This window comes from Ambystoma mexicanum, chromosome 2p (assembly GCF_040938575.1).
Source record: "Ambystoma mexicanum isolate Mex_15411 chromosome 2p, UKY_AmexF1_1, whole genome shotgun sequence".
NCBI classification, from domain to species: domain Eukaryota; kingdom Metazoa; phylum Chordata; class Amphibia; order Caudata; family Ambystomatidae; genus Ambystoma; species Ambystoma mexicanum.
This window is the reverse complement of record NC_090923.1, coordinates 301,470,119-301,485,461: the sequence shown is the minus strand read 5'-3', so window position 1 is coordinate 301,485,461 and position 15,343 is coordinate 301,470,119. Positions and strand designations below refer to the sequence as shown.

Genomic DNA, 15,343 nt, shown 5'->3' with positions numbered 1-15,343 from the left:
TTAGTAAAGACATTATAGAGTGTGGGTGACGCGCAAGAACCCTGAGGGACGCCACAGTTAATTGGGGAGGGATCAGCAGCTGCAGACTGAGAAAAGACCTGCATAGATCTATTACTCAGAAAGGATTTGATCCAGGCCATGGCTGACGTAGAGAAGTGGGCAGCAGAGTGGAGGTGCCTGCATAAGATTTGGTGGTTGACCAAATCGAATGCCGCAGAGAGGTCGAGGAGGAGTAATATGGCTAGTTTGCCCTTGTCCTTCAAGACTTCTATTTGTGTTTTAAGATCTATTAGCGCCGTCTGAGTCCCGTGTCTGGGGCGAAATGCTGATTGTCTGAGGCCTAGAAGATCTGCAGGTAAGCTGCACAGTCTAAGATTTTTTAGCAGGAACGGGATGGTGGTTATGGGTCTATAGTGGTTGGGTCTAAGGATGTTTTTTAAGCAATGGGGATCACCCATGCGTCCTTAAGGTTGTCGGGTACAATACCTGTTTTAAAGGAGGAGTTGATAAAGGACGTTATGAATGGGGCCAAGTCATGGGCAGATTCCTTAACGATGGGAGAGGGGCACGGATCACCTTGGCAGTTGGAAGGTTTGATCTTCAAGATGATGTTTTCCACCTCAGTAAGCGGTGAGAAGGCAAAAGGTTTAGCATTAGGTGAGTCGGAGCAGAGAGCCCATACAGCGGTGAGGGGGCGATTGTCCAATTTCAGACTATCATGTTTGTCTTTAATTTTGGATCGGACCATGGAGCTTTTATTTAATGGGGCTGACTGAATGTTGGCACACCATTTACTATCTTTAATGCAGGTGTCAGGGAGCGTGGCTGGAGTTTCAAGCTCTTTTACGATCTTAAAGAGTTGCTTAGTATTCAAGTCAGCTTGCAAGATACGGTTATTAAAGGACTCTTTTTTTTCGCCGAAATAATGGCTTCTTTGTAGGTGAGCGATGCCACGAAGAAGCTGTCTTTATGCACATCAGAGGGATGACTTTTCCAGCGATTTTCGGCACAGCGTTTAGCTTTACGGAATACTCTTAGCTGTGGTGTGAACCGTGGTTTAGCCTTCCTGAGTTTGATGGGGGCGATAGTCTATAGCTGTGAGCATACTATTGTTGTAGTGGCAACATTGATGGATGGGAGTATCAAAGGGAGAAGTTTCTACTTGGTTATGTCCCTTTTTATTTCTAGTGGGTAGGGCTGGAGCTATCCGTGTCGGTACACGTGAGGAAGCTTCAATGGTAAGGTGATGATGTGGTCGTCGGGCCATAGGCCGGGGGTATTGTCAAAGATATTGATATTGTAATTGGAACCGGCTAGCCAGTCAAGGGTCTCAAAGTCCCAGATTGAGGTCACCTAGGATGATCATTTGAGAATTGGTTTTGGTGTTGTCAAGGAGGAGGGTGGATATTTCGCCGACAAAGGATGGTACAGGGCCTGGGGGCGTGTAGATAAGGTGGAGGGTGTCTGTTTGATTGGGAGTTAGTGAGAGTTTAACTGATAGTAGTTCAGCTGACTCAAATTTGGGGTTAGTCGACACTAAGATCAAGAGTGTTTTTATGGATGATGGCCATGAGCAGTACGTAGTACAGTATAAGGATCACCCTAAGGAGCATGGTGGTAATACGCGACACCTAGGTGCAGAATAAGTCACACTGGGCGGCGGGGGACGCTGACACTTCATTGCTGTAAAAGCAATCCTGAACACAGGTAATAGGCCACCTAAGTTCGAAATAAGTAATATAGGCTAGAATCACTAAAAAGACAACCATGAACACAGGCTAAAATGCTAATAATGTGACAGTTAGGCAAGTAGTGGGAAGCCTAAAATGCAGACAAAGTTTGGGGCACCGGGCTAGGACAGGCAGCTGTGCCGATCCATCCCAAGCACAAGAAGTACCTGAGGTTCGCGGTTGGCGACCCGCCCTTTCAGTTTCGGGTCCTGCCGTTCGGATTGGCCTCCGCCCCTAGAGTTTTCACCAAGCTCATGGTGGTGGTGGCAGCGTATCCCAGGAAAGTGGGGATTCCCTACCTGGACGATTGGTTGATCAGGGCGCGCTCTCCCGAACAAGTCCTGGCTCATCTGTCAGTCACCTGCCTCTCCCTTCACAAGCTGGGCTTCTCCCTCAACTTAAAGAAGTCCCATTTGACGCCAACACAGCGGCTCCAGTACATCAGAGCAGTGCTCGACACGTCTCTGGGGCAGTGTTTCCCTCCCCAGGTGAGGGCTCATCACATTCAGCAGATGGTGCACAAGTTTCAACATGCCCAGAGTCTCCCGACGTTAGAGTTCTTGAGGTTGCTCGGCCTCATGGCATCCTGCATTCTTCTTGTGCCAGAGGCCAGGTTGCGGATAAGATCTCTGCAATGGGCTTTCAAGATGCAGTGGACACAGTCCTCCGGCAGGATGTCGGACCCCGTTCAGGTGCCGCACTTGGTCGCCCAGGATCTTCTGTGGTGGGCCGTCGAAGGCAATCTGATGAGGGGGGGGGGCTCCATTTTGGCTACCCTGGCCGGAGTTGACGATCGTGACGGATGCATCCCTTACGGGATGGGGAGCTCATGCCAACGAGTTGACAGTCAGCAGTCGTTGGTCTCCGTCGGAGTCCAGACTCCATATCAATCTGTTGGAGCTGAGGGCCGTCAGGCTTGCCCTGAAGGCTTTTCTGCCGACTGTGCGAGGAAAGAATGTCCTGATTCTGACAGACACCACAGTGGCCATGCACTACCTCAACAAAAAAAAAGGGGGGGCAGGGTCACTTCCTCTGTGCAGGGAGGCGATGCAGCTCTGGTTCTGGGCCATCCAGCACAAAATTTCGATCTCAGCAGTTCATCTGGCCGGAGACGAAAACGAGACGGCGGACGCTCTGAGCAGGCAGAGTGCGCTCTCTCACGAGTGGGAGCTGGCTCAGGAGATTCTCCTGGATATTTTTGCCCTTTGGGGGACCCCACAAGTGGATCTCTTCGCCTCCAGTGTCAACCGGAAGTGCGAAAAGGTTCTGCTTGCGGGAATTTCCTCCAAGAGGAGCATTAGGGGACGCGTTTGTGGTGGAGTGGTCCTTCCCACTGCTGTACGCGTTTCCTCCAGTCCCTGTCATCCCCCAAGTGCTGCGGCGGTTACGGAGGTTCGGTTCCCGGAAGAGCCTCATTGCTCCGCCATGGGCCCGTAGAGCGTGGTACCTGGACCTTCTCAACTTGTCCATCTGCCCTCCACGCCGTCTTCCCTACCAAGACAATCTGCTCTCTCACAGGAGGGGGGTCAGGTTCTCCATCCAGAGGTCAGATCCCTCAACCTTCACGCTTGCCTTCTGAAAGGTTGAGGTATAAGGATTGGGACCTCCCTGAAGATGTGATGGAGGTGTTGCTTTCGGCCAGACGGCCAGCAACAAAGTCCCTGTATCGTTGGAGAAAGTTCTGCGACTGGTGCAGGGTTAAGAATGTGGATCCTTTTTCATGTGACATCCCTGTGGTTCTGTCTTTTTTGCTTTTGTAAGCCCACAAGGGTCTGCCAGTGGATACCATTAAAGGTTACCTGGCGGCGCTGTCCATATTTAAGCGCTCGTCTGAGGAGTGTTCTTATTTCAAAATTCCTTTAATTTCTCAGTTTCTGAAAGGGCTCACTAATGCGTTTCCACCGTCCCCTTTCCAGGTGCCCGGTTGGGACTTCAACCTTGTTCTGAAATTCCTTATGGGTGCTCCATTTGAGCTGTTGCATTCTTGTCCTTTGAGACTGTTAACCCTTAAAACTGTATTTTTAGTTGGTTACTTCCGCTCGCTGAGTGAGTGAGTTGCAGGCACTTTCTGTTAAGCCACCCTTCACAATTTAGTCCTGGCATTTGTGCTAGGTTTGGAAGGTGTTTGTGCACACCTTGTTGTTGGAGGATTGATGATTAGGGTGTCCTGCGGCGTGTAACTTGGTGGTTAGGTTTGCCTGGAGATTGAGGGCTGATTCCCCGTTTTTGACCTCTGTGGTGGCCCCGCTGCAGAGTTGATGCATGTTTGTTTGGTGCTTAACTGTTCTTCAGCTAGTGTAAGGAATGGTGAGGTTAGCAATTTATTGCTCTCAGCAGTAGCTTGGTATGTAAGAGGCTGTATTGAGGAGGATTTGACCTGTGTGGTCGTATTATTTTTTTTCGTTCAGAGCAGTTGGGCATCTTCTCCTTGTGTTCTTATCCTGCTGTTGTCTGGTTATGTATAGGGGGAAGATGTGCTGGCTTTTGATCTGCTCCCTGTCCATTCTGTGTGTATTCTTAAGTCATGTCCAGAGTGGTGTTGTAGAATGTTTGGACTGGACTGTGCATGAATGTTCCACTGTGCATGAGTGTTCCAAGAAAAGCAGTTGGGACCTGGAACTGAATGGACGAGGGGGCCGGTGGATGTCTCTCCCTGCCTGTTATTTACTTAACTGCCCTTATGTACTTACCTGAAGATTTAACCCAGTAAAGACTTATCAAACCCACGTCCAGCTCCACCTGTATATTTTACTCTAAAGCATAGACTTAACGCCTTTGCTTCATGGTTTGAGCATATTTTTCCAGCCTGCAAAACTTATAACCTTACTACCTTTTGCAGCGTAAGAGATTTGACTTGAATAGGTGCTTTATCGCGCGTTTTCTTTGGCTAGACTTCAGATTGTACTCCGGGAAACATGCTGTACGTCATTGTTGGGCCATTGCTATCTACAGAGTGAAATCGTTCGAAGATGTACATGAAAGTTCTTTTCATATTGCGTTGCATTATTATTGCGCCTCTCTCTGGATTCTCTTTGGCCAGACTGTTAGCTGAATGCTTCTCTTCTCTCTTTATGCACTTCTAGGTTGCACAGAGCATTGAAGACCATCATCAAGAAGTAATTGCTTTCTGCAGAGAGAACGGTTTCCATGGTCTGATTGCCTACGATTCGGATTATGCATTATGTAACATCCCCTACTATTTCAGCGCCCATGCCCTGAAGCTTAGCCGTAATGGAAAGAGCCTCACGACAAGCCAATACCTGATGCATGAGGTTGCCAAGCAACTGGACCTGAATCCAAACCGCTTTCCAGTTTTTGCTGCCCTTTTAGGTAAGCGCATCTCCGATACCACTTGCTTGTCGGATTTTGAAATGCCATTGTCGTAATAGTTTATTTTTAATAGATACTTGAAATGTTTGTGTACATTCTCTTCTTGTTGTACAATGGGACAGTGTTGCCTCACTACCCACACCCTCGTTTTAAATGCACCCCAGTTTATGCCATTATTCGATTTACGAATGGTATTTGAGACCAAGGTTTTCTGATTTTCATTGGGCTCTCCTCCTGTGGATTGTCGCACCCTACACCATTACCCCCCAATCACACCAGTGAGCTTTCATGTCCGTGTCTGTGCACGGCACTGACAGTGTCTATATAAGACCACTGTGGATAAGCTGTACACCATGGGTTGATTATTTCAAACTCATCCCCTTCTCCTGCCCACCACTAACTCAAGTCTCCATCTCTTACTACCTTACACGTACCTTCGCTGTTGTCATAATTTCTCTGTAAGGGACACGAAGATGGGTTTTATTAGCCAATACTTAATCTAATAAGTCCTTGAAATGTAAAGGTTTTTAATTACAGAAATGTCTATACCCTAAGCTGCCTTAAACATTGTAGTGCTTACTTGCTTAGTGAGACCATGCTCTGTCTCAAAGTGGGAAATATTTCAGTTATACATTTTTTGTGGGAAATATTTTGTTTGGTGGAGGGTTTCGCAGAGCTGCCACTGAACGTGCAATGATGAAAGAATAGTTTGCACTTCTTGTATTGCCTCTTTGCAGGCAGAAGGGATATGAGGTTTTTAATTGTGTGGTTCTGTCTTGTTTTGTTGTCTTTATTCTTCCAGCCCACACGTGCCTTGTTCGAGTCTTTATGGTATTGAGATATTCATATAGTTAGTAGAAGGTTGGACTTGTTCTGAGTTTTTTTTTGTTTTGTGTTTTTTTGTGTTTTTTTACATCGACCATCTTTTGATGCCACCCATTGACGATTGTGTATTTTGTGTGGATGCCTATTAAGTTACTTTTCTTTAGCGTGTAGAATTGTGGGCTCAAAATGTATGTCCGTTGTGGAAACAATGGGATATAAACCAATACGGTTTCATGTGGCTAACAAATTGTTGTGGGCGTGCCATTGGGCACCATTGTGAATTGTAACACGCATACAATCTGTGTAAGTGCCGATGAGTTTCTTTGTTTCCACCAATAAAATGTGCTAACGAAAAAAATTCGCAAAATGGAAGTATATAAAAAAATGAACTGCAAATGCTGGAACCTGGCCTTATGTTGGATACAGATGTGTGTGTATACGGTTCTGCATGCTGGTGCCATTTTACTAATAAATAAAAAAAGCACGACTTTAGGTTCTAGTCCGCTTAGTCACTTGTTCCTTATGTATGGGGTTATTAAAGTGCTAACCTAGCTAGGAGGCAAAATACCGCAATACTTGGATAATGCACACTGGATTACAATTCTCAGCCATACTTTACATGGCTTTTGTGGTTCATCTTCCCTCCTATCCTAGTGCTCTTCAAACCGTTGAACTGTTGGGCTGGCTTTCCCGGGTTACGCCAGAGGATGTCCAACAGGTGCAATTCTCTTTAAAAGGGAGAACATTGTATCCTTTAAATAGGAAATATAGTAGGCAGTTCATTTCTTTATTGGCGCCCCCCAACAATATTTTTACTCGTGGGAAGGTGGGGGCAGGGGGTAGAGGGTGTTCGGGGAGTGTCTGTCTCTAAGCACAAACCAATTTGGATACCTGTACAAGCCTGTTCCATCTAGAAATTGGCGCTTGTCTTCCATTTTTACTTTCGGCAGGGGTCTGCACTTTGTCCTTATTTTTACGGCCTATAGGCTCGACCTCCAACTTTCATCAGTCCCTCTTTCTTTGGCCAATTTTTTTAAATCTCCAGTTAGTCGCACCACAGGACTCTGCTTTCTGCAGTACTCGCATGGTTGCTGTCCCTGCACCTCATGCAGTAAGTACACCTGGCACAGCCTATTGATTTATATCACAGACCCCACCGTCTGGTAATATTATGGTTGGTTTTGGTATTGCTGAAACTATTGTTACGGGAGGGAGGGAGGGAGGGAGAGATTGATCTAACAATATCTGGTTGGCACAGCAACGGGCAAGGCCATGGCATGAACCTGCCAAATCACTGAAATCTTTTTCTGAACTTTTCTGCTGTTCTACCCAACAAATGTTCCCAAAAAATATTTGCTCCAATCACCAGCTTTGCAAGAAGCAAGTCAGGTGGTAGGCTTTCCATTTCCCTGCTGCATTGTGATTTCAAATGATTTGGGCTATTTTTAAGCTAGTTTTGATGGCAGATCTGTTGTTTCCTTCCTCCGAGGCTGTTTCTCTACACCCACCATCCCACACGCTCTAATGCCCCAGCCCCCACTCTCTCTCTACCCCCACCCACCATAGCGCCATTATGTGTGCTGGTTGGGTTTTGCTTGGGCTACTATTGTGCTATTGGACATTTTCCCAAGGCTGCTTTGTGTCTGCCTCTGGCTCCCCACGACCCCACCCTTCCTCTCCCTCCCCTAGACCCCAGTTCCACCACCCCACCCTTCCTCTGGCCCGCCATCGCACGCCCACCCTTCCTCTGCACCACCCACCCTTCCTCTGCCTGCACCCACCCCACCCCCCCCCACACTTTTAGCCAGTAGTATGGCTCTAAAGTCCAAATGTACCCTCACCTTGTGGGACTGTATTGCAATTGCAGCTGAGCATATTCCTGAAGGAGAGGAGAGGGAAGGTTTCATAAATACTGTGAAAGATGGAAAGGATGCAATGTGCGAATGCCTCTGAAGATAGTGTAAGCAGAACCATGGCGATGACCATGGTAAAGCGCAGGTTTGCGTGGTTGAGAAAGTCTGGCGCTGTACCAGATGTGCAGTCCAGTCTACTTAACATGTCCTTTGATGGCACACAATTGTTTGGCAGCAAGGCTGATGAAAGTTTTGAGAAATTGCAGACCTCAAAAGCAGCGGCCAAATCATTGTCGCTATAAGACCTCCCCAACCAACTGCACAGGGTGGGAGGATAAGGTCCTTTCGCTAGTAGTCCTAATTTTTTATAAGAGCGAGAGTGCCAGGCCAATCAAAGAGGCCAGAGAAAATTCCCCCGTGGTGGACGAAGAAGAGGTGCCAAGTCCGCGCATGCAACAGCTACTTTACCCTCAGCCGCTTCTTCAGCTGCCTCAAAACCACTCTGAGGCCTTAGTTTACATGACTGAGGTGGGAGGCAGGCTCAGTCAGCTTCTGGAAGAATGCTGGGGCATTACTTCTGATGCTTGGCCCTTGCAAACAGTAGCACAGGTTTACCGTCTCCCCTTTTTAAGAAGGCCTTTGATATCCACTTGGGAGCCACTCCCACAAAATTCCAGATCTGTTCCTCTTGCAGGAAGCTTCCAGTCTGCTAGAGGAAGGTGCTATAGAACCGGTACCTGCAACAGAGAGGAACAGGGGGTGGTACTCCCCTTACATTTTGATCCCCAAAAAGGATGGAGGATTGAGTCCCATTTTGGACTCGAAATGCTTGACCAAATTCCCCAGGAAGGATGAGTTGACAATGGTTTCCCTTTCTCAGATCCTTCAGGCCCTCCAGCTCCATGATCGGATGGTATCATTGGACCTTCACAAAGCATACATTAGTTTTAAAAAAATGGATTACCAGAGTTTAATTATAATTGTATAGATTAGCAAGCATTTTTTGTATTAGCAATTCCTTCTGATATTTGTAATGTCACCAGAAGTTATTTTTATACAAGACATACAATGAGCAACAACGCAGCATTTTTGTGCACTGCTGAAGTAAGACATTAGCGGGATGAGTGTCTGTAAAATGTAAAGGATAGCTGCATGAATGGACACAAATAAATAAAAATGACGAAAAGGCTCTGAAAACAGTTTTCAGTGCAAGACTCTGTGCAGCTGGGTCAGTGTTGCACAGGGCAGTGTCCGTATATTGTATTCCTGACTCATCATTTTCTGCAAGAGTTCTGAAGTTTCATAAATCAAAAAGTTCACAATGTTAAAGGAACGTCAAAGGTACAGGGGACGTCACACTAGGGATAGTATTACTGGCACGCCCTATTTTGTCGTCCATTTTCAAGTTTCGAAAACTACTGTACTCTGCAGCTTCCACTAGAAGTCGGCTTATGCATAGCATGTGAATCTAAGCAGATACAAGCACCAGAAATATGATTACGGTGAGTAATGTATTCCATATAGTATGGTGTTGCAGCAGACAGGGTAATTGTCAAATTCAGGTGTTCAAGATGGCCCTTATCTGTCATTAATCACAACTTTTTTTCAATATATTGTAAATTGTTCAATAGCGCATTCTTGGGGACGGCAGGGCTGCTAACATCCCTCAAGCCCAAGCCAGGTAGACCCAAGTGCAGCATTCCAGCTCTGCACACGCATGGAAACAGTATTTATCCATATTAACACTCAAAGCTGGCATTGGGGGTGCTGATATTTTGCTTTCCTTTTTAAGGGAACCATGCCATGCACAATTCTTGATTTCCTTAAAAGTGAACTAAACATATATGACAGCAATTGGAAATAACTATTTTCAGATCCTGCAGCAGGGTGCGCAGTGAGTGGGCACAGGAGCGTCTAGGTATGGCACTCCAGTGGAGACTTGGCCTGGGGCACTGTCCCCAAGGACAGAGTCGAGGCTGGGCAGAGACGCAGTTGGTCGGCATGAAATTAGGGTGGCTACTTGCAGATTCTGCTAGTTTCCAGCCTCCAGATTGGAAAGCTCTCTTCTGCAAGTGCTTATAATCGTAGAGCAAAGCAAGCTCTGGAGGCTCAGTACAGTGTATGGTATTGCAGCAGATCTATGTTCAGACTGGATGGAACCATTGAGCACTACTTTGCACAAACATCTAGTTAGCTTTGTGTATTCATTAATTAAGAGGAAAGAAAGTAAGTGACTAAGCAGAGGGAATGGAATAGTAGACGGAGCACTGAGCCAACTAGGTAAAGTATTGTAGTTTGCGGACATCTCACTTTCAGTGTAGCTAGTATAAAGCAACTGGGTGAAAGGATAGGATGACGAGGAGTTTGGGATCAGCTCATGGGTAGAGCACCCGTTGCACAGGTCTATGCAAACAGCAGGTCAAAAAAATCGATTTGCCATCAAAGCATTTGGCTGTGTGATCATGTACATTTTCAAAAGTGTTTTTCACTTGTCAATGTGATGCACCTTCCCAAACAAAATGAAATATAGTTGTCACTATGAGATTTAGACTAATCTAAACATTACTGAAAAGTGTGGAAACAATGCAGTGTTTACAGTAGCAATACTGTAATTATGCATTATGTAACTTAATTTGATAAGGAATTGAATGGCAGCATTGCCTTACTTCAGATTTGCAATTATTCAAAAAACAGAGCCTTTCTGGGCTAGCAATGTAAAACAGGTTTTTGGCACTGTACTCCCTCTCTCTCTCCATTAGCCTGTTTGAAAGTGCAGTAAATCGAGAAAAGAGGATGGAGAGCCCTGATTGCAAGAGAGGAATGCAGGAAAAGATGTGCTTTCACTGAACAATGTAATTTAAATAGCTAGCTATGCTACACAAGTGTCAGTTTTTAATTAGCAAACCCACAGAATTGCATAGCATATTAATATCCAAAACTGCTTAATTTATGCCTTGCTTCAGGTTGCCTATTTTAATGTGCCTATTCATCACAAGCACAGAAAATACCCGAGGTTTGCCATTGGCTGTTCTTATGATCAGTTTTGAGTTCTGCCACTCGAGCTGACCTCCACCCCAAGGGTTTTCACCAATGGTATTGCTGGAATCGGGTAAGCTGCGCTTCAGGCGATGGTTTTGCTGGAATCGGGTAAGAAGCGCTTCATGCGGTGGTGAGCGTTACGCTGCATGAGCAGACTAACGCGAAGCACTGGCATGCGGCCGGGGCGGGCTTAAATAGCCTGGTCCTAGCCATGCCCCTTTGCTCTGCTTGATGGCTCCACCCTGCCACTCCCAGAAGATGCTGCACGTGTAGCCCAATGCATTCCTATGGCCAAACCCGGCCTGCATGCACGTGGGGGCCCTGCAAGAGATGAAATAACACGTGCACTAGGAATAAAGTGTGCAGAGCACAGTTTCTCATGAGCCTGGTGCCAAAGGCGCCATGACTGGGTCCAACTGGACCCTTCAAGTGATGTAACTTGTGGTCCTTGCCCTATGGCCATGACCGGCAGGGAGCAGGTGGAGGAACGTGTCAAGGTTGGACTGGTGTCAACCAGGTATGTGGCCTACAGTCTACTCCCCTCATTTGCGCAGGGCAGTTTTCCGCTGCGTCTGTATGGGAAGGGTACGCAGCGGCTTCAGCAGCCGCCCACTACCTCGTCAATATCGCCTACCACCCCTCTGGCCTGTGAGGACAGATTTTTTGAAAGGTTCCTCAGGCTCATGAAATCTCCTCGAATGGGGGTAATTCTCAGGGATGCCAACAGGGTCATTCTCTGACCAATGGCTTCGGCGCCGCAGGCCTCATTACAGGCACCACTGGCCCCTGTTCAGCCTCCGCCGCCCGCTCCGGCCCCCCAACTGATAGTGCAGGCAGTTCCGTACCACCCTCCCTTGCAGCCTCCGGCTCCATTCTCCACACCCCAGTCTTCGGCACCCAGCACCCCTCAAACGTTGCTGGACCAACTGGACCCTCAGGTGGGCATAGATGTGGATGAGGACCCCGACACACCGTCCTCGGCCAAGGCCTTCCATGAATGTCTTGCAGGGCTGGCAGAGTACTTGGCCCTTCTTCAACCCGAGGTCGAGCAACCATCACAGGGGGTCCTCGCCGAGGTCCTCGTGCTACGTCCCGCAGCGAGAACAGGGATCCCGATGCAGAAGGACATAGTCACCTTGGCAAAAAAGGGCTGGCTCAAGCCCCAGTTGGTCCAGCCGGTCAATCGATGCCTGGACGCCAAGTACAGGCAGAGGGAGGGGGATACACTCTTGCTATCGGCTTACCCTCAGCCACACCCTTCGGTGATCGCTGCAGCATCACTATACTCCAAGCCTCAGTCCTCGGCCTCTTCCTCCGTGGCGCTGCTAGTCAAGGAGAAGATCTTGGAGGCGTCCGAGAAGAAGCTGTATTCCAACGCGTCCCTGCATCTTCGTCAAGCCAACGGGGATGCCATGCTGGCAGCCGTTAACCAGAGGCTTTGGCGGGAAATTGCCGATTTCCTCCCAGAGCTTCCGGCACAGAGCCAATCACGATTCAAGGCAGGACTGCCAGAGGCCAAGATGCTGGCACAAGACATCATGGAGTCCACTGTGGCCCACATTGACACCTCTGGCCGGGCCATCTGCATTGCCACGGACGAGAGAACAGTCTGGCTCTGTGCTACAAAATTCAACCCGGATGTCCAGGAACGCATATTAGACCTTCTGTTCGAAGGGGGTGACCTCTTCGACTCCACCATGAAGACGGAGCTGAACAAAAAGAAAAACGGCTCACAAACAGCCATGTCTTTATCCATCCTTACAAAGACCACGCCCAAAATGTACACCCAGTCACAGCAGCGCTTGGACAATGGGCGTACATATGGAGGGTTCCGTGGCCTGACCGTTCGCCAACCCAACATCGGCACAAACAACAAAAGGGGGTGGAGTAAGGGCTTTTTCCAGTCCCCCTACTCCTCAACAGCCTCAGAGGGAAAGAAGGCATGATGCGCCCCTCCAGGTCCATGTGTCTCCAGTGGGGGGCAGGCTTGCTCTACATGCAAAGTTCTGGTGCCAGAATTTTGCGTGCCCCTGGTTCCTCTCAGTAGTATCCACAGGGTCCCAGCCTCTTCTCCTCCACTCACACAGGTTGGGACAGCAACTCTTTTGGCAGAGGTCCGGTCGCTCTTCGAGAGCCAAGCAGTGGAGGAAGTCCCAGCAAGGCTTGGGCTTTTACTCCAGGATTTTCACCATTCAGAAGAAGAACCAAGAGGGCCTGAGAGTTGTGCTGGACCTTTCCACCCCCAACCTCTCCCTACCTCTACAAAAATTCAAAATGGTTACGCCGGTTTTAATAGCAGAGACATTGTGCAGGAGAGACTGGATGTGCTCCCTGGATCTGAAGGGCACGTACTTGCACGTCCCGGTTTGGCAGCCTCATCGTTCTTTTCTACGATTCAGGTTCATGGGCTACCATTTCCAATACCAGGTGCTTCCCTTTGGCCTCAACTCGGCCCCCAGGGTCTTTACCAGGCTGATGTTTACAGTGGGGGCCCTCCTCAAGGCTCAGGGCCACTATATCTATCCGTACCTCGATGACTGGCTTGCCAGGGCTTCATCTCCGGAAGCGGTGCACTGCACCTCTCATGCCCTCATAAACATGCTTCAAGATCTGGGCTTTTCGCTCACTCTCAAGAAGCCGCAGCTGCAGCCTACGCAGACTCTGACCTCCTTCGGGCTCATCTGGGACACAGGCCCTGAGAGAGTTTTTCCTTTGGAGGACAAGATCACGGCCATCAAGAGGGCCACTGCGCACTTCCTCAGCAGAGAAGTGACATCAGCCTGGTGGTACCAACACCTACTGGGTCTCATGGCAGTGGTCCTATTGGCCGTCCCCACACGAGACTCTGGATGAGGAGGTTACAGCTGCACTTCGTGGCATCATGGAACCAGGAACAGGGCTCTCATGCGGAGATGATCAATCGGTCCTTCTTCTCTTCACCCAGACCTCACATGGTGGTCCAGGGACTGCAACCTGCGGTCAGCCAAGCCCTTCCGGCAACCTACCCCACAGGTCACCATCACTATGGACTCCTCTTGAGAGGGATGGGGGTGCCACCCTGGACAACCATTGCATCCATGGCACCTGGACCCGGCAGGAGGAGGAGTACCACATCAATTGGCTGGAACTGAAGGCGATCTGACTAGCACTCGGAGCCTTCCTTACGGTTATCGAGGGCAAGGTCATCCTCATTTAGACAGACCACTCGACCAGCATGTTCTATGTCAACAAGCGGGGAGATACCAGGTCGCCTCCACGGTGCAGACTGGCAGTCAGCATGTGGGAATGGCAGTCCAACCTGGAGGTGGACAGGCTCAGCAGACTGGAAGCAGACAATTGGGAGTGTTGCTAAATAACCTCGTACTGCAGGAGATGTTCAGCAGATGGGGACACCCCCGGGTGGACCTCTTTGCCTCCTGGGACAAGAGGAAGTGCCAACAGTTCGCCTCCTGGCAAGGACAGGGCCCCGGCTCCCTGGGTGACGCATTCAGATTCAGTGGAACGGCATGACCACATACGCCTTCCCGTCCACGCCGCTGATACACAGGGTAATATACAAGATCAGGGAGTCTCACCAACTCCTGGTCATTCTGATCGCTCCATGGTGGCCAGTCAGGCCATGGTTCTCGGAGCTGCTCAGCCTCTCAGAGAGACCTTGCATTCGCCTTCTGACGGGCCCAGTACATCTTCTGGCACAGCAGTGGGGCAGAGTCATTCACTTCGCGACACAGAAACTAGCCCTCACATCGTGGTTCCTGAGTGGGTCACGCTAGGACACCTCAGCCTGTGCCAAGCTAATCTAGAGATCATACAGGGCACTAGGGGCAAAGCTACCAGGGCAGAGTATAAGAGCAAGTGGACCACGTTCTGCCACTGGGCAGACACTACGGTTATCAACCCCCGTGCATGTACATTGGCCGACGTGCTCTCCTTCTCGGCGCACCTCGCCCATTCGGGCGTGCAGGTAGACACTTGCTGCACTTACTTTGCAGCCATTGGGGCCTACAGAAACTTTGAGGAAGAGGTCTTCTCTTCCAACCCCATTGTCAAGAAGCATCCGACGGGACTCGCCAGACTCTACCCGCCCATCAAGAGGCCACACCCTGTTTGGGACCTCAGTATAGTGTTGGGTGCCCTGGCACAACCATTTGAGTCAATGGCATCCGCGGACATGAGGCTGGTCACCATTCAGACGGCCTTGCTAGTCGGCCTCACCTCGGCATGCAGGATAAGCAAAATCCAGGCGCTGGTCGTCTCCAATCCCTACACTACGTTTCAGAGATGAAGTACTCCTGCGGACACACCCAGCATTCCTACCTAAGGTGTCTTCCGCATTCCATCTAAACAAAGAAATAGTGCTGCCTACGTTTTTTGATGAGTCCAAAGACGAGGCACAGAGCGTTCTGCACTGCCTGGATGTCAGGCGTGCCCTGAAATGCTATTTGGAGAGGACCAAGGGCTTCCGCAAGTCGGATGCACTTTTTGTCACCTTCACATATCAAGACCGGATATCAGGCCTCCATAGCCCGTTAGATGGTCTCGGCATCAAAGAAGCTTACACGGGAC

General features: G+C 49.0%; 1 protein-coding gene across 2 annotated transcripts in view; it reads left to right on the top strand.

Moving 5' to 3' along the window:
- FAM120A (family with sequence similarity 120 member A) overlaps nucleotides 1-15,343 on the top strand; it is a 1,536,407-nt gene that overhangs the window by 119,489 nt on the left and 1,401,575 nt on the right. For both annotated transcript variants that reach the window (XM_069643586.1, XM_069643587.1), the window contains exon 2: nucleotides 4,814-5,060. In XM_069643586.1, the coding sequence (XP_069499687.1) occupies nucleotides 4,814-5,060 (247 nt within the window). The remainder of the gene's footprint in view (nucleotides 1-4,813; nucleotides 5,061-15,343) is intronic.